Genomic DNA, 19,500 nt, shown 5'->3' on the forward strand with positions numbered 1-19,500 from the left:
TTGTGTCAGTGAGATGGTGCATGGAAAGTGCTAGCACAGTGCCTTGGCTTATATTGTTAAGTGCTTAGCTATTCTTCTAGAACCGTTCATCTCCCATGCAGCAAGACAGGAACTTTTGGGGAGCCCTTCAAATATTTGAAGATATCTATTAGGTCTTCCCCCAATCTTGTCCGTTTTTTTTTTTTCCTGCTACCCCACTGGTTTATCGATGGGCCTCTTTAAAAATTACATTTAGAACACACCATATGTTAGGAGTGGTTCCACTCAGACACGGTAGACCCACTCTATTTACAATGCATTACTACGGTTGTTACCCTTATGGAGCTCCTCAGAAGGTGCCTAAAACATAGCAGGCTCTTAATATTTATGAATCGACCTACTAGGAGGCCTGAGATTTTGTTTTTACAAAAAACAAACTTACTGCTAATAAGAGATCTCTGCATTTCTTCCTCAGGCAGGCTCAAGCAATTTTTTAGGGGGAGGGTCAATCCAAATTGATCCAAACTGTCCTCTTGGATTAATTCAGTGAATCCATATTACAGCACTTTCAGCATTACTTGGTATTTCCTTGTGTTACTGTTGATAATAGGGCTTTTCATATTTTTATACAAGTTTTTATTTTCTTTTTTTTAAACAGAACGTAGCCCTTGGGTATATCACTAGAGACTAGAGGTTTCTCTAACAAAACGCACTAATCAACATTTACTAGGCACAGATGTTGGGTTTTGACCCACCAAACTCGACTATTAACTGAGCTGTGATTACTGTCTTATCCGCAATGACTGAGCAGGTGAGAAGCAGGATAGCAGCCCTGCCATCTGGGAACTGGCCTGGCACGGCGGGGCTTCGGGTCTGCTAGGGGCTGAGCTGAGCTCACGGCTGGGAAATGGTGTTCTCCTACTGGACACAATCTCACAAAACAACATCACACAAGGGCATCAGTGACTGTGATGAAGTGAGGCAGAAAACAAGATCACACTTCACAATTTTGTTTAAACACGAAATATGGTCGGTGTGCAAATCATGAAATAGCAACCATCCCCCTCTCCCAGCTAATGAGTGACTGCTGCTTTGTCACCAATTTCAGCTTCACTCTGTCTGCCTTTTTCCTAGATAAAAGATACCCAGTCACAGAAGTGTCCCTGCTTCCCTGACACCACCCAATCCAGAGTCAAGCCCCACTTCCTTGAACCTTCCCCCAAATCACTTAACCAAAGTCCAAGTCCTGATAGTCCTTTCTAATGCCCCCTTGCTAGGACACACCATGGATCCCATGCACCAGGTTTTCTCCACCACTGCAGTGAGCATTAAACCCAGCTTGTTCGACTACAGGTGTATTCCTGGCGGCCTTTAGCTGGCGTATGTTAATAAGGAACATACAATGTCTGCAGTTTCCCAAATCTACCCCTTTAGGGATACTCAGCAAAAACAGTCAGGATTTGGCTGGGATGAACTCATGTTGGTATCTATGATCACATTTGTCTCTAAATGCTTATAAACCATCTCTTTTAATAAGCCAGAATTGTGCCAGAAAAATCAACATTAAGCTTATCAATGTGTGGTTTCTAAAGTCCACAAACAGTATTTCAGTATTTGCCCACTTTTAGTCTATAGGCCATTTCTTTTTCTTTTTTATGACCAGCCTTGACTTAGCCCACCATCTCCAATCCCAGGTGTAACCTGAGTGATCAACCAGACAAGAAAGCAAGAGGTAGCAGGAGATATGATGGGGGAAGCACAACTCAGAATCACTTTCTCTACCCCAAATCCACTGTCCCGTCATACACCTGAGTTGTTTCCCCTACATCAACCATGAGCTGAGGAGGAACTGAGGTTTGGCTCTGGGGGCCCCTGGCCTTACTGACTCTTAAATGGATTTAAAACCTCTGTGGTTCTATTTGGAGGCAGAGGAAAGAGATGAACACTGCGGCTCGTGTCCCCAGAAGAACTTTCCTTTTCCCAGCACCTCCCAAGCCTTGAAGGCTTAAGGCATTGTAACTGAGGAAGGCATGGGGTAAGAGGGATATTAACTGACATCAACAACTCAGAGAGCAACTGCCACCTGCCCTACTGTTTGAATAAGGGAAGGATCTGTCAATATATATCCCATTCCCATTTCCCAGCACAGCCACCCCTCCTTAGTACCTGCCCCCCTAAATGACCCCAGGAGCCCTGGTTACTAAGGTATCCTGGGAATAGTACATGCAGATAGAAACCAGAACAGATGGGACTCTTTTTAAACTAGACTAGGTGGCTCCAATGCTTTTACCCCACAAAGCCCCATCTGGTCTTGTTCTGGGTCCCTACCCTTCACACGTGGCCTCAGCCCAACCTTATCCAAGCCATGTGAGGGTGGGTCTTTATCCCATTTTGGCATGAGATCTATTTACTGCTCCCCTCTTCCACACAGAATATCTAAGCAAGTTTCACTGCCTCCATTTGTTAAAAATAATTCTTTTTTTATTTCTTTGGAAAGTGGTGGGCCCTGCCCTATGGATTTCCAGGCCAAGCCAAGGTAATGAACGCTCCCCTCGTCTTTGGGCTGGAGTACTATGGTCCCCACCTTCCCATGGGCCCAGGAACAGTTCCTGTATTGTCCAACTCCACTAGGCCCCCAATTGTCTGAAGGCTCCTATCAGGCCTTCTCTCCTGGCCACCCGCTTCCCAATCTTTCCTGGCTTTCCCTCTAGGCAGGGTATTTTTTTTTCTTACAAAGCCAGTGCTGGAACCTGTGCTATACAGAAGAGAGGACAAGACCAGGATGTCCCCGTCTTCCCATGAGGGGACATACAGCCCCTCGGTCAGTCCTTCCTCTCTGCTGGCTTCAGTCTGCACTCCTATGCAAGCCCCCTCTGTGAGGCTTGAAGGAAGATGGACAAGAGGACCCTCATAAAAGGGAGGTGAGAGAGAACAGACCAGCCCAACCCCTTCTCAGAAGCAAACTCCTGGTAGTCTCTCATCCTAGTTCTTGAGTGAGCCCTTTAGACAGGGCCTGGGAGGGCTAGGCGAGCGGGTAAGGGCCCCTCGACCCCAGCCCTGGGAGGCTATACCAGGGGAGTGTCCATAGCCCCCTCAGTGTGGCATGGCTGTGATACGCATGCTCTGGGAAGCGATGGGGTAAGTCACCATGGGAGTGGTGGTGTGGCTCATTGTGATTCCTGCCAAAGGCTGGGCCATCGATACAGCCACAGGGGCCACAGGAGCCACAGATACAGCCACGGGAGCCATGGAGACAGGTGGGGGTGCCATGCCCTGGGCAATTGTTTGAGCCAGAGCCGCTGACAATGGCGTGATCTCTGGGTTCAAGTGTGGGGGTGGGGGTGGTGGAGCAGCAGGAGGTGCAGCATTAGTTGGGGGAGCAGCCGGAGCTCCAGTGGGGGCCACCAGTTCTTGCTGGGATACGGGGCGAGGCTGTAGAGCCTGGCTGCTGAGAGTAGTGTGAGTCTGGGCAATGCCATGGTTAAAAGTGGCGACAGTGCCCACGGTGGGGGCCAGAGTCTGCTCCGTCGCTGGTGCAGTAGAGCTCAGGGTCATGACCTTGGCCTGATTGCGGAACTGGGCATTTTGTTCCAGCAGTACCTCATTGGTGGCCAGCAGGTTGCTGACCTGCTTCTTTAGCTCCTCCACCCGCTTCCTGAGCATGGCATTCTCCTCCTCCAGCAGTCTGCACTCCACCCCTCGGGGTGGAGCCAGGCTATATTCATAGGATTCAAAATGCGGGCCATCTGGGGGGCAGCATCCACCTCGCCGGCGCTTGGGGCCTGGCTCATGGTCCTCAAAGCCCCTGTCAGGGAGGTCGTAGATATCATAGAGGTCATGACGTCGTCCCGGGGGGACAGGGCCTGTTGAGCCGCCACCACCACTGCCACCTCCACCCCGAGCATCAAACTCAAAATCCCGTTGCAAGTGGCGGAACTTGCACTTGGCTCCTCTCTGGCAGTCACCCTTGAGAAAGTCGCGGCAGATAGGGACCTCCTCCTTGCCATTGGGCAGGTCAGCTGGTGAAAGGCCCAGGCCGGCTGCCACTTTCTGCCTCAGCCGAGGGGGAAGCTCTCCTGTCTTCTTATAACCATCCTCATCTTCCTTGGAGCCATGGATGAATCGGCAGTTAGGGCGGCTACACTCCTTGTTCTGGAAGTCATGGCAGAAGATGAACTCATTTTTGCTCACCCCCAAGTTGGATACCTCACTCATGTCTGGATGGCGATAGCGGCAACGCTTGCCTCGCTTGCACACGTTCCTCAGGAAGTCTCTACAGATGGCATCTGAGCTGGCCCCGCCACTGCCCGCCCCTGCCCCACTGGCCTCCTCACTGCCACCGCCTCCAGGGCCTCCACTGTTGCTCCCAGTGCCGTTGGCATAGCTGTCCCGGTCAGGCATCCTGGTCCCCCCCAACTCAGGGCTTTCTTCTTTTTCTTGCCACCCTTGGTGACCACTAGGAAAGAGGAGAACTGTGTCAAAAAGGAATCTTCCAGAGAGGCCACATGCTTCCCAGCTATACAGCAGGCAGTCCAGCAAGAGGCAGGCCAGAGGGGCAATGGCTTTGGAGATGGAAAATCTAAGGGATGAGAATTCTGGCTGGACTGGCTGGCTTGTCAGAAGTCCCGCCCAGGCCCTTGTGCACCTGATCTGGGCCAGAATGATTCACACTAGCCTGACTAATGGCAGAGGTGGCGGGGGGGAGCTGGGGTGAAGCCACCTCATCTCACTAATGATGTTAGGCCAAGGAGCAGGCAAGGAGAAAATAGTGTTGGGTTTTATTTCCCCTTCTGAGCTGACCTTATTAAAGTCGAGCAAGTGAAATTAAAACTGCTGTCTCAGTGTCTCAATAGGTTATGAGAAGACTGGGAAGTGGCCAAGATGGGCTGGTGAGCTTACTAGGGCTCTGAATATTGGGACACTGCAGACAAAACTTCCCTTAACTCCTCTTCTATGGGATCTCAGGTGAGGGCACTGTGAAGTATCAGATCTCAAGACCTCAGGAAATCCTAAGTGAAGAGATTGGTGTCACCAGCTTGAGGGCAGTCCCTAAACCTATCATTTTTTAGTATTCTCTCCCAGCTTACCACCGCTCTCAACTCATGCGGTCAGCCCCCTCCACTCCATTTCAGGATAAGAGTTCTACAGCTGGAATCTCCACTTACCCCACCACCACCACCAAAGGACCAAGCCATTTGTGGTAAGATCAAGGTGGGAGGAAGGAGTTAATTTCACAGGAACAAGTGACCTTTCTTTCCCCATTCTACACCCCCCCTCCTATTCCCCATTAGAAGATCCCACTGACATCAAACCACACCATTCCTCACCCCATAAAGATCCTCTTTATTTATAGACTCTATGAAAGTTTTTTAAGTCTCCTCTTTCCCAAGAGAGCTCTGGAATGTCAGTCCACTGCCCTGGTTCTAGCCCTCCCCTCTCCCCACCCCCAAGAAGACTGGGAGTCCCTGCCACCACGTGTCTGACCTCATAAGCCTTTCTAAGACAGTGATCAGGCTCCCCCTGCTGTTCATATAAGAAAAACTTCATATTGTTTCCTCTTGAGTATAAGGGAATCTTTCCTGGTTTCTTTGGGCTTCATCTCCCCCCAGCCACCTTCCCCATTGCCTTGACTTTGCCTTCAGGGCTTCCTAAAATGAACCAACCAGATCAGAGCCCAGAGTTACAGAAGAATCTGCAAAAGAAAAAGGATCCTCTTTCTCCAAAGGGATGTAGTCCCAGAACAGAAACAATCAAGGAAAAAAGAATGGTAGATAGGAAGATACAAACTTTTACTAAAAGTGAAATGCCCTGGTGAAAGATAAATACCATCTCTCTAAGCTTGAACCATGATGCAAGTCCCACCAGAAGCAGATAATCAGGTATAATATTCCTCCCCACCCAACTCTCCCAGGATAGTTCAATACCTGAGGTAGCTCAGGTGAAGTCCGGGGCTCCTGTGGGTCTCCACCTCCACATCACTGCTGGGTTCTGATCAGGAATAAAAAACAAAGAGAGACTGGGTGGGAGAAGGAGTAAGAACACAGGACTATAAAATGTTTGTTCAATAAAGAAGTTTGACAAAATGGCAAGAGGTCTGAACACTTCCAAGATTTCCTTCCAGTTCAAGCTGAACTTCACCTGTCAAGGGGAAAAGTTGTCAGTAAGAAGAGTAAGAAGATAGAACTAATCTGGAGAGCCTAGGAGGACGGGTTGGAAAACCAGCCCTGGGTGAACAAAGGGTGAGTGGTGTCCTGCCTCAAGATGAAGGAAGATGTGAGGATCAGAGCCCGGCCTAGGGTTGAGATTAGTTAACTCTGAATGGGGAGTCGTGCAAGGGCAGCGGCTGACAGTGCAGTGGGATGGCTGATTAGACTTGGAGGCGGTGATTATGACGCTTCGCAACACCCCAGAGTTTGGGGGAAAAGTCCTAGGAGTTTCCCACAAGTCTTCTAGCTTGCCAGGTTCTGTGTAGTGCGACTGGCGCTCAGCCGTGGACCAGACGAATAGGACGCTAAGGGAGCACAAGTGAAGCGGGAAGGGGAGATTCCAGGTGACATCAAGCTGCGGGGATGGGCAGGGCTGTGACGTCACGGAGCTGGCGTTTGCTCGCGAAGCAGGGTCAGTCAGAATAAGGGCTCGGCCCTGGGGCGTGAGAAAGAAACAGCTCGGTCCTGGGGGGCCTCGTGTAGCCCGGCCGAGCCCAGCTGCTGGGCCGGCCCCGACTCCTCCCCTCCGGGCGCGGCCTCTACCTAAGTCTCCCGCCTCCCTCACCTGCCGCCGCCGCCGTAGTTGCTGCTGCCGCCTGCCGGTCCTCTAGCTTCGACAAAGAGCCGCCTACCCTATCGCCCTTCCGCTTCCTGCGGAAGAAATGGCGCTCTAGCCACAGACCCGGAACTACTCTATGGTGCGCAAAGTACTTGTGCAGATACCAACAGGAAGTTCCCGGCAAGCTTTGCGCGTCACCATAGCAACCCAGCCCAACAGCACAGTAGGGCCCCCAAACGGGAACTTAGTACCTGTAACGTAGGCCCAGACAAGAGTAGGGGCGGGACCGCCGTCTGCGCCTAACTTGGCCGCGAACCACCTTGAAACCGGTCCCCGTGCGCGTACTACACCCAGTATGGGAGGGGCCCCCCAGTTATCCAGCTGCTCCGAGGGTCCGCGGACCAGATGTTAGCCAAGGACGGGAGTCACTGTAGCCCATGTAGCGTGCTTGACACTACAGCACGGGGTATTCAAGAGGGCCTGCTGCACTGATCCAGAACCCCCCCAGCCAATGAAACCATAAAAACCACGTATGAGACAAGAGCATTTTTTTCTTCAGCTAAGACAGCAGAAAAGATGATTTATTGTACACGTGTTACATCCAGCCACAAATGAAAACAGAATTAGTCCCGAAAGTCACAGGTCCAGGGCAAAGGACCAAAAGGGACTGTTTTGGTATGAACAAGGCAGGTCTCTTCAAAGGTGGTCGTTGCGATCAGATGGCGATGGTCTAGAGCCCTTGAATCAAGCTCTAGAAAGTAGGCATGCAGTCCAACAATTGGTACCAGCGCCCCTGGCCTCTGGCTTTCCTTCTTTCTGCTCCTGTGGCTCCATGGGTGCACAAGTTAGCGGTTTACTTGGACCTCTGCCTCATCTTTCTTCTTTTACGCTTCAGCCTGAAAAAGCAGACACGGGAATCATCTCCTGCCCACAAACCCAAGTTCAGTCTTTCCCTCCCACCTTAAAAAACGTGCATCCGATACCTGAGGTGGCAAAACAAACAAGCACTTGGTCCTATTGTGTTCAATCCCTGACTAGTAAAGGCAATACTTAGAACTGTTTTTCACCTAAAGTTCTTTCAGATTTCTAAACCAAATGTTCCTCCCACGTTTTGTCCGAGGCACGCTACATTTCCCTCTTCCTGTTTTGGCCGGTCAAGTCTCAACATACCTGCGCATTCGCTTCTTCCTCCACTGGCAACCGATCATAACCAGAGGCAGTGAATAAAACAAGAGATTATTAGCTTTAGTAACAGGTTTAGGCAGGGATGTGAAGGGCATTATTTAAAACCTGGCAGGTTCCTGCCCAAGCAGTAACCCTATCAGTAATTCGGACTCCCACCCTCACTCGCCGACATAAACATGAATCCCGCGTGCGCTTTTCTACTCCCGCCCTCTCTACCCACACTACATAGCCACCTCCTCTGCTTCTCCCCAAATTATCCTTCCTCCCCCACGAGCTCTTGGGCACCCTTGAGAACCCAGCGGCTCGGGAACCATGGCGGACTTCCCTTGCCTGGCTATCCCCCCACCGATCATCAGTAGCTACTGCCTCAGGTTACTGCCAGGGACTGCTTACCTTGGCTCTCATGGCGCAGATGTTTCTACAGGTAAAGAGAAAAAGGCCACAGTTAGTTTGCTGTAATGATGGCAAGCGCAGAGATCAGATGTCAATGGATTGTGCACGGATCCGGACACACACAACAATCACACTCACCCAAGAAGATGGCGCTAAGGCCGAGAGAGCGCCAGCAGCCCGCCTCCACTTATTTAATAGGGAGTTGTGTCGTCACTTCCGCTATTTCACTCTTCCTCCAAGGGCGGGACTACCCAAGGGGAGAAACAATGGGTTTCGGCTCCTCAGGTGCCGGATTAAGTGATTGAATTAGCAGTGCTCTTGGAAACATTTTAAATTTGAGTTACAAAATTCCCCTTCCCCAGTTTTCTTATGAGGCCATTGTATTATTTCAACGTGAGCACATATTTCCAATGTGGGACCGAGAGGTGCCGACGAACAGATGATAGTGACTTCCGCCTTCCCTCTCACTGCTTCATGGGAGTTGCAGTTTCCTGGGGACACCCTCCATTTTATTATGGATAAGTGCGGACTCTCCAAAGATTCCTGACTTCTTTTACTCGTTTATTTTCTAAATTGCTGTAGGGAGATTCTATCTCGGAACTTACGAAGATCCTAAGATTACAGAACGTGGGAAGATGTAAAGTGGGGAGTCGAGAAAGCCGTCATACTACAAAAAGAGACCTTTGTAATTTAGATCAACGCTTTTTTCTTGTCAACCACGGTCTTTCCCCACAATTATCTGAGGCTGAATGAATGGCACAGGGTTCCTGGCCACAGTGCATCTTGTTCAGAAGATACTTCAGTGACTCTCCCTCTACCGAGGGGTGAAGATCAAATCAATAGACAGAGGAAGCAAGATCAGCTGTCTTCTCTAGAGAATATTTGGTGTTAAGATAAAGAACTTCCCAGTTTCGCGGTATGGTCAGGTCAGAAGCACTCAGAAAACATACCCATAGGTTTGGCTATGGAAACTTGACTTAGGAAGGATGAAAAAGAACCCTCTACCATACAGACGTCACCTAACTTTTATAATAAGAGACTGTAAGGCTTTTGGTGATCATCCTTTCTTCGTGGTTTCCCTTTATAATTTATACGGTAACACTTCACCTTTTTTTTTTTTTTTTAAGATTTATTTATTTGAGACAGAAAGAGACAGAGAGCACATGAGACGGGGGAGGGTCAGAGGGAGAAGCAGGCTCCCCGCCGAGCAGGGAGGCCGATGCGGGACTCGATCCCGGGACTCCAGGATCATGACCTGAGCCGAAGGCAGTCGCTTAACCAACTGAGCCACCCAGGCGCCCACACTTCACCTTTTTAACTCTGGAAAAAAAAACTTTGTTTTTTTACACTTAGGACGCTCATTCCAAGCTTTTAAGTAGTTCTAGTATTGTCACCATCAGAATATGAAAAAAATTTTGAGAATAAAAAACCCCAGCAACGTTCTATCAAGTCCACCAGGATTTCACCTGTTGATTGCCCACTACAGCTGACACCTGAACACAGGTTTGACTGCCATGGGTAGACGTACCTGTGGAGTTTTAATATACACACAATATTGTAAATGTATTTTCTTTCCCTCTGATTTTTTTTTTAAGATTTTTTTTAAAAGATTTTATTTATTTGACAGAGAGAGACACAGCGAGAGAGGGAACAGAAGCAGGGGGAGTGGGGGAGGGAAAGGCAGGTTCCCCACGGAGCAGGGAGCCCGATGCAGGGCTTGATCCCAGGACCCTGGGATCATGACCTGAGCCAAAGGCAGACGCTTAAGCAACTGAGCCAGCCAGGCGCCCCTTAAGATTCTGACAGAGACACAGCAAGAGAGAGGGAACATAAGCAGGGGGAGTGAGAGAGGGAGAAGCAGGCTTCCCAGGGAGCAGGGAGCTCGATCCCAGGATCCTGGGATCATGACCTGAACCGAAGGCAGACGGTTACGGACTGAGCCACTGAGCTGCCCCTCCCTCTGATTTTCTTACTTTCTCTAGCTTACTGTACTAGAGTATATAATGCGTATAACATGTAAAACGTGTTAATCAAGTGTCATCCTACAGCTTCTGGTCAACAGTAGGCTATTAAGCTTTGAGGAGCCAAAAATTACATTAAGAATTTTCAACTGTGCCAGCACCTTGGTGCCCCTAACCCTCATGTTGTTCAGGGGTCAACTGTAGTTCATAAGCTCTTACAAAGGGACCTATGCTGTTTTGTTTACTATATTATCTCCAGGTCAGCAATGCCTCACATCTAAGTCTAATAAATTATCCATCCATCTCAGACTGGCCCTGAAAAATTATGTAATAGTAAAGGCATTCTTTATGGCTTCCTAAATTAAGATAAACACTTGTATATGGTGCTTTATTTTTTACAATACACCTTGTCCTGAACAAACTGCCACCAATAAGGGGTAAGATTTTACTCTAGAAAAATTTAAAAACTTTAAAAAAAAAATTAATTTTAATTCAGAGAATCCAGGATTTAGGTCTTCCCAACCCATAGTATTTCTCTTTTTAAGGCAGAATATGGCAATATAGAAAACTAGTTCCAAATGACCATCACTTCAACTGACATTTCCCCCACCTCCATCAAATAAGAGCAGCATATAAAGGCACATGATTATGAGCAAATCCAAATTTATTTTAACGCCATGTCATTTTCAACATGTTTAAAAACCTCATAAGTTAGCGGGAGCCCTGGTTCCCTGGGACAGCATGCCAGAGGTACTGAAACTCATCACCTTTCTCTCCAAACCCCTAGCAATTCATCCAATCCAAGTCCACAGCTTCAAAAAGCCAGGAGTTGTCTCTTCAGTCTGCTCCTCTGGTTCCTGGTCTTTCTTTCAGGGAGGGAGGTCAAAATATTTCAAACAGGGAACAAAACCACAGTTGAGCTTCCAGCTCAGGTTTCTAAGATGGAGCAAGGGAATGCACCGCCCCCCATCCCCCCTGACTCCAAAGAAATAGACAAGGTTGAGATGGATTACTCCTTTACAGCTTTGTGAAGACAAAAAAAAAAAAAGTCCTGTGGAACAAAAATGACTAAAGAGATTTACAAATGAGGATCCATTTGACAGATGAGAATCCCTTGGTAAATGCAGGCTCCGGCTCCTAAAAATGAGAGGAGCCTAACCAGACAGTCTGGATCAGAAAAGGAATCTGCCACATATGAATAAAAACAATCTGAAGAATATAGCTCCTCTCTATTTTGAGGCCTGGTAAAATACCTGGGGAGAGTGGGAAAAGAGAGGAACAAGGCCCAACAGATGGGAAAATGCTGACACTAGAGTGGTATAAAAAAATTTCAGCTTTTAGTGGTGGTGGCTACTTTAGCCTTCTCCCTGTTCTGTTTTAGGGCCATAAACCTTGACCAAGCAGACAGTAGTAGAAAAAGGCTAGAAAGAGGGGCTTGAAGACGATGAATTTTGACTCCTGATTTTATTATTCAATTTCTCTTTTCTATTTAAAGTAGTCTTCGGTGGCTGGGAAGCCTGGCCTCCCAAGACCAGAGTCAGTTGGAGCTGGTTGTTGTTGGAAGGGGTTGGGTGGGGACAGGGATGGGGGCAGGGAGACCCTGCTCTGTTGGCGGTCCTGGGTGGAGAAGACGAACTGCACTTCACAGAGCCTGGGGCGTGGTGGGAGGGGGATGAGGCAGGAGCAGCAAGCTGGGGAGATGGGACCCACCTCAGTCCCCAGCTTCATTCTCTTCTAATGTTTCCCCACTGGTGGCATTCTCTGCAGTCTTGGAGGCCTATGTTCATGGAAAGGAGAGGAAGACTTCTCAATTTCCAACTACTTGCAATAGTATCTGGGAGACCAAGGACAAAAATATCCTAATGCTCTAGGTCAGGGCTGAGGTGGGGGTGGGGAGAGAGGGAAGTAAGGATATACAGAAATATGTATGCCCACCACAACCCGGGAAGGCAGACTAAAGAGGGATCAGGTTCACCCTGCCAGAGAGCGAAGATCATAACACACCTTCTTTTTTTTCTTTTTCTGGGTTTTCCGACTTGCCGAACTCTGGAGGAGGGCCTGGAAAATAGGAGGAAGAAGGAAAACAAATTTTGAGCAATGTAGAAAAAACACGAAGTGTCACTCTCAGTATCGGTAACTCTTTTCAGGACTTTGTTGATACCTCATTCTCACTCCCAGGACAGGTGCCATATGCTCACACTTTCTATCACACACTGACCTTTAGCTCTGCATCCTGGACCTCCATCTCAGACTTGTAGAGGTCAGGTTCAAAGGGACCACTGGTTATCCGCATGGGGCCATTGGGCATGAGGAGGACTGTAAATTTAAACTGGGCAACAAATTCACCTACAGGAGAAAGGAAGTGTTTTTGGTAAAATGCTCCCTTGTCGTACTCTTTTCTGTAAGCTAGAGGGAGGGGACCCTAATCAGGGGCTCCAAAGTGAAGCTCTCTTAGAACTCACCCTCCTTCTCATAGAGAACATTAAATGGCTGCAGCAGTTCATGTTTGGCGCACTCCACCACACCCATCCGGGCCTTCTTCTCATCTTCAAATGCTCTGGGTGGGGGAAGACAAATTCAGGTATCCTTAACCCCCTATCAAGTCTTACCATTTTCCTCCTGGTTTTAAATAGCACCTACCCTCAGGCAGAAATCATGCTTAGGATTGCTCTTTCACACTACCTTCAGTGAGAGGGCAATGGGGAGAAGGAGAGAAGGCATGCATGCAGGCTGGAACTACAAGTCTAGGCAGGGGCGGGGTGGGAGGGGGGTGCGCTGGGAGAAGGAACAGTGTTCTTGGGTGTGTGGTCTATGAATCAGACTGGTTCCAAGTCCTGTTCTTGCTAAGTGAAGTCATAGTACCTTAAAGTAAATGGCATGGCATCAAAACGCCTTTCAACCTCACTGAAGAAGGCACGCGAAGTTTTCATTTTCAGGCCATACTGTTTAGAAGGGTCTCGTTTGTAAATGGTGGTTCTTTGCCCTGCATCCTTGGCCTAAAAGAGTAATAAGTTAGGTCACGTTTGGTCTGGCGCTCTTAGGACACACCCTCAGGCACCCCTCTTTGCTAGTTATGACAAACTCTCCTCACCTTGCCCTCTCCTGAGCTGACAAGAACATCCACAGCATATACTTCATGTACCTCAAATTCAGCTTTTTCATGGTCCTTCCTAAAAGAAATAAAAAGGGAATAATAAAAACAATGAGTAGTTCCTGGAGCTTGAAATAGAAGGTAGACACGATTAGGCTGGGCGTATGGAAGAAAACATTCATGACTAGTCTCAGATGGTGGAAGGTGAAGGGTGGAATTGGCACCTACTTCTGCTGGTCTGTGGGATTCTGGATAATGGTTTTCTCTCCATCGATGACATGCTGCTTCAACTGATGTGACAACATACCTGTAGAAAGGGCAAAGCCATCTAGAATCCCAAAAGGTTTCCAAATCCACCCACCTAGGTCGTTTGATGAGGCAGGCAATGAGGGGAAAAATGCCTGGCTATGAAAACTCAGGGTAGTAAGGGTTTTGGCTTAGACTGGGCTAGAGCCAGGATGGATCCTCAAAGGAACAAAATCCTTAATTCTACGAAAGCACTCAGACCCTCAACCCTGTTATCTGAGGTCTCACCTTCTATTGGTGTGCAATTAAACGAGTGGGCAACTTTGTTCCAGGCTTCTGTCACTTGTGTGTTCTACAAGTACAAGATCAAATAACAGGTGAGATATGTACCAGGGGCCAACAAGTTCTCTACCGTGAGAATGAAAAGCACAAAAGAACTGAGAATCCCCATATCCTCTTAAGAGCAACAATTCTCATTGGTTTTTCATTTCATAGCCCTTATTATCCCTATAACCTAAAAATACCTTACATTTGCATATCATTTTACAAAGTGCTTTCACAAAGATGGTCTAACTAGACAACAATTCTTAAAGGTGAATAGGACAGATCTATATCCCATATCCCAATTTAGAAGATGTAGAAACTGAGGTTCAGAAAGGTTAGGAGATTTGCCCAGAGTTAAGCCAGTTAACTGAAAGAAACTGGAATAAACCCAGGTTTCCTGGTGATAAATCCAGTGTTTAGTCCACAATATCTGTTGAGAGGGAACAACAAGCTCTGATTTTCCCCCTTTTACCTCTTTCAAATATGATCTGATTCCCATCTAAGCTATTCCATTTGTTTCATGGAAAATGAAAAAGAGAGTTAACAATATTACTAAACTGTGTGTTAGGTACTTTACAAGGATCATCTCAATTGTCACAACAACCCTGTGACAATAAGTGACAATTTTATTTTTCCTATTTTGCAGGTGAGGAAATCTGAATTCAAAGTTATTTTTAAGCAGTAAGGGGTGGAAACAGGGCAAGAACCCAGAAATTCTGATGTATGTCATAACTATACAATAGCCACTATACAACACTACCTTCCAGTGGAGATACACAGTAGTTAGTATATAAAGAATAAAAATAATCAACGTGCCAAGTAATTACAGCCAACACAATTGCTTACTATGTGCCAGGCACTGTTCAAAGTGTTTCATAACAGCTGTATGAAGTAGGTATCATAATAAGGAAACCAAGACAGAGGTTTAAGTAAAAATGATGTAACCAAGTAACAATGGGGATGAAGTACAAACTGATTAAAAGGATAAAGAACAAGAGAGCACAGGGGGAAAAAAAGGGGGGAAGCTTTAAGTATTAAACAGGACCCTGGAGACTGAAGTGTTAGAAAAAATGTCTCCACTCATAATCTAAGATGTAAAATTGTATTAATTCATGACAGTTCATGATCCCTGGGCTTCCAAATAGTCTTGCAAGGCACAGAACTTTTGGCCTCTCTCTGCCACCAGTTTACTGATTTCTGTTTTATAAGCTTTTAAAGTTGCATTTTTTGGGGGTACCTGGCTGGCTCAGTTGGAAGGGTGAGGCGACTCTTGATTCTGGGGATGTGAGTTTGAGCCCCATGTTGGGTGTAGAGATTACTTAAGTAGTAATTAGAAAAGTTTTTGTTTTTTGCATGTGTTTTACTGTAAGCGATATACCTCAAATTATTTTAGGAAAAGATGCACATCCAAAACACGAATAAGGAAGGATCTCTAGGCTCCATGAAGAAAGGGCCATATATCCCCGTACACCCAGCATGGAACTTACTTATGACAGGCACTCAGAGTTAACTGCCTCTTCTCTTTCAAAAATCCCATTCTAAGATAAAGCTAACTTTAAAGAGCTGTATTAGGGGCACCTGGCCGGCTCACTCAGTAGAGCACGCGACTCTTATCTCAGGGTGGTGAGTTCAAGCCCCACCTTGGGTATTGAGCTTACTTTAAAAAAAAAAAAAAAAAAAAAAAAGCTGTTTTATAAGGGGGCTGCAGAAGAAGCTGGCAATTCAACAGAGGACAATTATAGCTGACTAATGCATCTTTGGCTCTATCATCTTTGGAGCTGGACTAAACAGCTTACCTGGTTTCCAGGTTTGACCAGGCGTAGGGCAGCTTCAGCACAAAGGTGAGCTGCTTTAATGACATCTGCTTTCCGCCCTGTTACTTGGGTCCCCTGTAGATAAGGAAATGCAATCAGTGCTTTCTGGAAAGCACTGTAACTCAACTGGTCACTATGCAAGGCCAGCCAATGAGCAGGAGAGAAAACACTTTTCTCCTTTTATTTCTCTAGGGACTCTCTCAAAACGTTTTTGGTGGTAGGGGGTGGGAAAAAGAAGCAAGCAGCAGCATATTCTCCCCCACTCCCCACAGGTGGAACAAGTTCAAAGCAGGCCACCTACCTGAGCTACATCAACCACGAAAGTGTGAGCCACATTAGCGATGAAGCCATCCACATGGACCCCAAGGTCACTAAAAGGCAAGAGCAGAGCACAGCATTGGCAACTAGCACTATGCAAATGCTTAGGAAAAAGACAAGTGCTCTAAAATGGCTTAAGCTTACATTTTTACCAAGTCACCTTCCTTGAGAATATAGTCCTGGTCGCTCTTCAAAGGGGAGAAGTGACATACACAATTATTTACTGAAATGCTGGTGGGAAAGGCAATACCTGTAAAGAGACAATCATCAGCCTTACTGCCTTGCTGTCTCTCTCGCCCAATCTCTCTCTCGGAGCCCTGTTGCCCCTCAGAAAAATGGAAGGATTTTCTTCAGGGTCTTACCTGTTTAATCAGTTTGGATTGGGTAGGAAACTGCTTGCATCCCACCTGCCATTCCAAATTTCCAAATATCTCAACCAGAGCTCGGGTGGGGGTTACATCATTACAATAAAACAAACAGGACTGAGTAAGGGTCAAACTTGGAGAATTAGTGGGGGATTGTTTTTTTTACCTTTCTTCATTTCTTTTTCTTTCTTGAAAATTTTCCCTGTCTCTTCCATAATCATGGCATCACCTTTTTCACACAGGCTCAGTACCGACACACCTGAGCAGGATGCTTCCACCAAAGACCGAAGTACCCCTGGGGACAGAATCCCACCATGTCAGCTCTGCATGTGTTGTCTAAGTTACCATCCAAACAATACCTAGAAGTTAAGAGTTTCTAATATTCCCTGGTGCCATTGCCCAAAGGTTGAAAGAGTGCACAAGTTTTGCCTCTTGGAATATACCTACCTATAATCACTAAATTTCTACCTTCCTCTTCCTAAAATAAGAAAGTCAACACACCCTTCCTTCCCTATAGAATGTGACAACTGGATCAACACCATCTGTCTCCCTAGTGAAGGGAGACTTTCCAAAGATACCTGTGGCGTGGTAAGACAGTTACGAAGTTCAAGGGGGTTCTCACAAGGTAACCAACATACATGCAAAGCAGACTAGAAGAAATTTATAGGTGTCGGGAACAACAGGAAGGTAGACACAGAACTGCTGACTCGAAGCTGATGCATTGTTAAATGCCACCTTCTTCCCTTCTCAGACACCCCAATTAGATGTTAGTAATCTCAATCTGCGTAAACTTATTTCCTCATCAACCAGTGTATAAACCAAAGGGACTTAATCTAATTTTCCCGGGCTTCAATTCAACAGGCTCATGGCTTACAGCTCTTAGCACATCTCAAAGAGGTGTAAGACCTGAAATAGTTTCAAACTGGTATCTGGGATTTTACAAGTGCCTCCGAAGTTATAAATTGCAAGGGAAAACTTTTTTTTTCTGATTCAAACCACTAATACTAAAAAGTACCCCAAATGGGGGTACTACACTAAATGCCCATTATGTTATAAAGCACTGTTCTGCTCACCGGATGTCCTCTCCATGGCCTATCCTGAACTACAGGTTTGATTTTTGTCATCTAGGTTTTGGTGATTCTTTGGAAATGTGAAAAACTCAGGTTTTCGGCCATAGGACTAAAGGGATCCTAAATACCTATCTTTACTGTCAAAACCATTCAAAAGCCCAAGCCCAAGCATTTTCTGTCCCCCTAACTAGGTATTAAAGTGAAAAGGTGAACTGGAAAGAGAGAAAATAGAAAGTGAGACATCTGCCTAGATTGGCAGGCAGCTGCTGAGAAAGTCAGAGCACGGTGGTAATAAGGATGACTTCTGAGATCCTAAAATCAGCCCCGCCCTGCCCTTTTCAGTACTATTTACAAGACTGCCTAGTTGGGGTGAGAACCTCAAAACACTTCTAGAGTTGTCAAGCCCCAGAGAACAATCAACTTTGACGGCTAACTAAGGCTATCTGCACAGATTGCTGGTAGTAACGAGTAACTTCAAGGAAAGCCAGATATATCTCCGAGCTGTGTTAGATCTCCAGGGGTGCCCTCCAACGGTCCCTGAGCTGGCCCAAGAGTAGAAGGGGGCCCCCACCAGCGAAGGAGCTGAAGTAAAAAACGAAAGACTCTAGCAAAGCACGTGGTAGGGAAGCCGGTGTCAGGAACGGCAGCAGAGGAAGACGGAGCCGGCGATCCGCATGGGAACCCGGCGACACGTGCCGGCTGGGCCCCAGACGCCGGGGAGCCAAAACAAAATAGAGGGGCGCTTCCGTCGCCAACAGCTGGGCGCTTCCTTTTCGAGGTGGCCTCGCCGCTGCCAGAATCAGAGGAGGCAGGGATCCGGACCGAAGGGTGAGGGGCTGAGGATGAGCCCTGCCTCCTAATTAACGGCCTAAGGTCCGAGCCGGCTGGGGGCGCCCCCGCTCTGCGCTCTTCCCGGTCCGGGCCCGCACCTCCCCAGACTCCAGCCCAGGCCTGGCGGCACAGGTCCCAGGCGCAACACGGAGTCTTCCCACCACGCCACCCCCAGCGGACCGGAGCAGAGCCCTCAGTAGCTCACTCTGCATGACCCCACCGCTCCAGCCCCTCCAGAGCCAGCCCAGCACCGTCCCCTTTGCCTCCCCCTCTCAGCCTCGATCTCCGGACCCCCGAGGCCCGCACTCACGGTTGGCGATGTCGCCCCCCATCTTATACTTGGTCACGACCAGGTCCTCGGCGATAGTTTGCTCCTGCTGCTCGTCCTCGCCCGACATCTTCCCACCACCACCACTGCAGCCTCGTTCCCCCTGAGCCGCCGCCTCTGTCTCCCTTCCCAGCCGCAGGCTGTGGCTAGAGCCCCTTCGATCCGCGAGGAGAGCGCGAGCGAAAGCGCGAGCTAGCAAGGGAGCGGGCGGGCGAGCGAGAGCGAGAAGCTCGAGCGCGCGGGCTGAGGCGCAAGGCACGCTGGGACAACGAGTCCTTTCTACAGACCGCCTCTAGCCGACCTTGTGGACTCTTGAACTACAATTCCCAGCCCGCCTTTCGCGCCCCTAAGCCAGGCCCTGGGGCCTTGCCCTCCGAGGGCCTCGCACGCCGGAATCGCCGAGCACGCTGGGAAGGGTCAGGCTCCGGCGGGAAGGCGGAGCCGTTGGCGAGCGTGGGGGGAAGCGTGGTCTCTCCCGGAAAAACCACAACCACCAGGAGCACAGAGCGAGAACCCGTAATAGAGAGGGGCGGGCTAAAGGGAGAAGGGGCGGAGCTACGGCGGGGCCACGCGAGTAGAGGCAGCTGGGCAGGGTGGAGTCTCGGCGGTGGGGGGAGTGACTACGGTAAGGGCGGGGAGGCTGGGTGCGCCCTTCCCCGGATCCCCGGAGCGGCTGGCGGGACCGGCTTAGCCGGTCCAGTCATCCTCCGATGTTGGGAGAACGGAGAGCGGCAGGAGCGGTGTGGAAGGAGACCAAGGGAGCAACGAGCCGGCGCTAACTGGGCAGCTAGACTCCGGCGGGATTCTTCATTTACAGCCTCCCAATCTAG

The 19,500-nt window shown here is 48.4% G+C and overlaps 2 protein-coding genes across 3 annotated transcripts; both read right to left on the reverse strand.

Annotated features, from left to right (window-relative positions):
- Positions 1 to 592: 592 nt before the first annotated feature.
- ZC3H10 (zinc finger CCCH-type containing 10) lies at positions 593 to 8,499 on the reverse strand. Of its 2 annotated transcripts, XR_006790624.3 has the most exons (5): positions 8,323 to 8,499; positions 7,812 to 7,937; positions 6,751 to 7,640; positions 5,904 to 5,967; positions 4,117 to 4,131 (listed from the first exon to the last, which is right to left on the reverse strand). XR_006790624.3 is itself a non-coding variant. In XM_045873222.3 (3 exons), the coding sequence occupies exon 3, from the start codon at positions 4,378 to 4,380 to the stop codon at positions 3,073 to 3,075; it is 1,308 nt and encodes a 435-aa protein (XP_045729178.1). In that variant the 5' UTR covers positions 4,381 to 4,435; positions 5,904 to 5,967; positions 6,751 to 6,868; the 3' UTR covers positions 593 to 3,072. The 2 variants fall into 2 exon arrangements, 1 of the variants encoding a protein (XP_045729178.1); XM_045873222.3 differs by lacking the exons at positions 7,812 to 7,937; positions 8,323 to 8,499 and having other exon boundaries at positions 593 to 4,435; positions 6,751 to 6,868.
- Positions 8,500 to 11,846: 3,347 nt separating this feature from the next.
- Positions 11,847 to 18,938, reverse strand: PA2G4 (proliferation-associated 2G4). Its single transcript, XM_045873223.2, has 13 exons — positions 18,653 to 18,938; positions 16,608 to 16,736; positions 16,221 to 16,326; positions 16,060 to 16,129; positions 15,741 to 15,833; positions 13,909 to 13,972; positions 13,603 to 13,681; positions 13,375 to 13,453; positions 13,146 to 13,279; positions 12,746 to 12,840; positions 12,502 to 12,629; positions 12,288 to 12,341; positions 11,847 to 12,060 (listed from the first exon to the last, which is right to left on the reverse strand). Exons 1-13 carry the CDS (start codon positions 18,738 to 18,740, stop codon positions 11,995 to 11,997), a joined length of 1,185 nt encoding a protein of 394 aa, XP_045729179.1. The 5' UTR covers positions 18,741 to 18,938; the 3' UTR covers positions 11,847 to 11,994.
- Positions 18,939 to 19,500: the final 562 nt, after the last annotated feature.

This window comes from Mirounga angustirostris, unplaced genomic scaffold (genome assembly GCF_029215605.1).
Source record: "Mirounga angustirostris isolate CCGP_5_RB_7025 unplaced genomic scaffold, mMirAng1.0.hap1 SCAF_5, whole genome shotgun sequence".
Lineage (NCBI taxonomy): Eukaryota > Metazoa > Chordata > Mammalia > Carnivora > Phocidae > Mirounga > Mirounga angustirostris.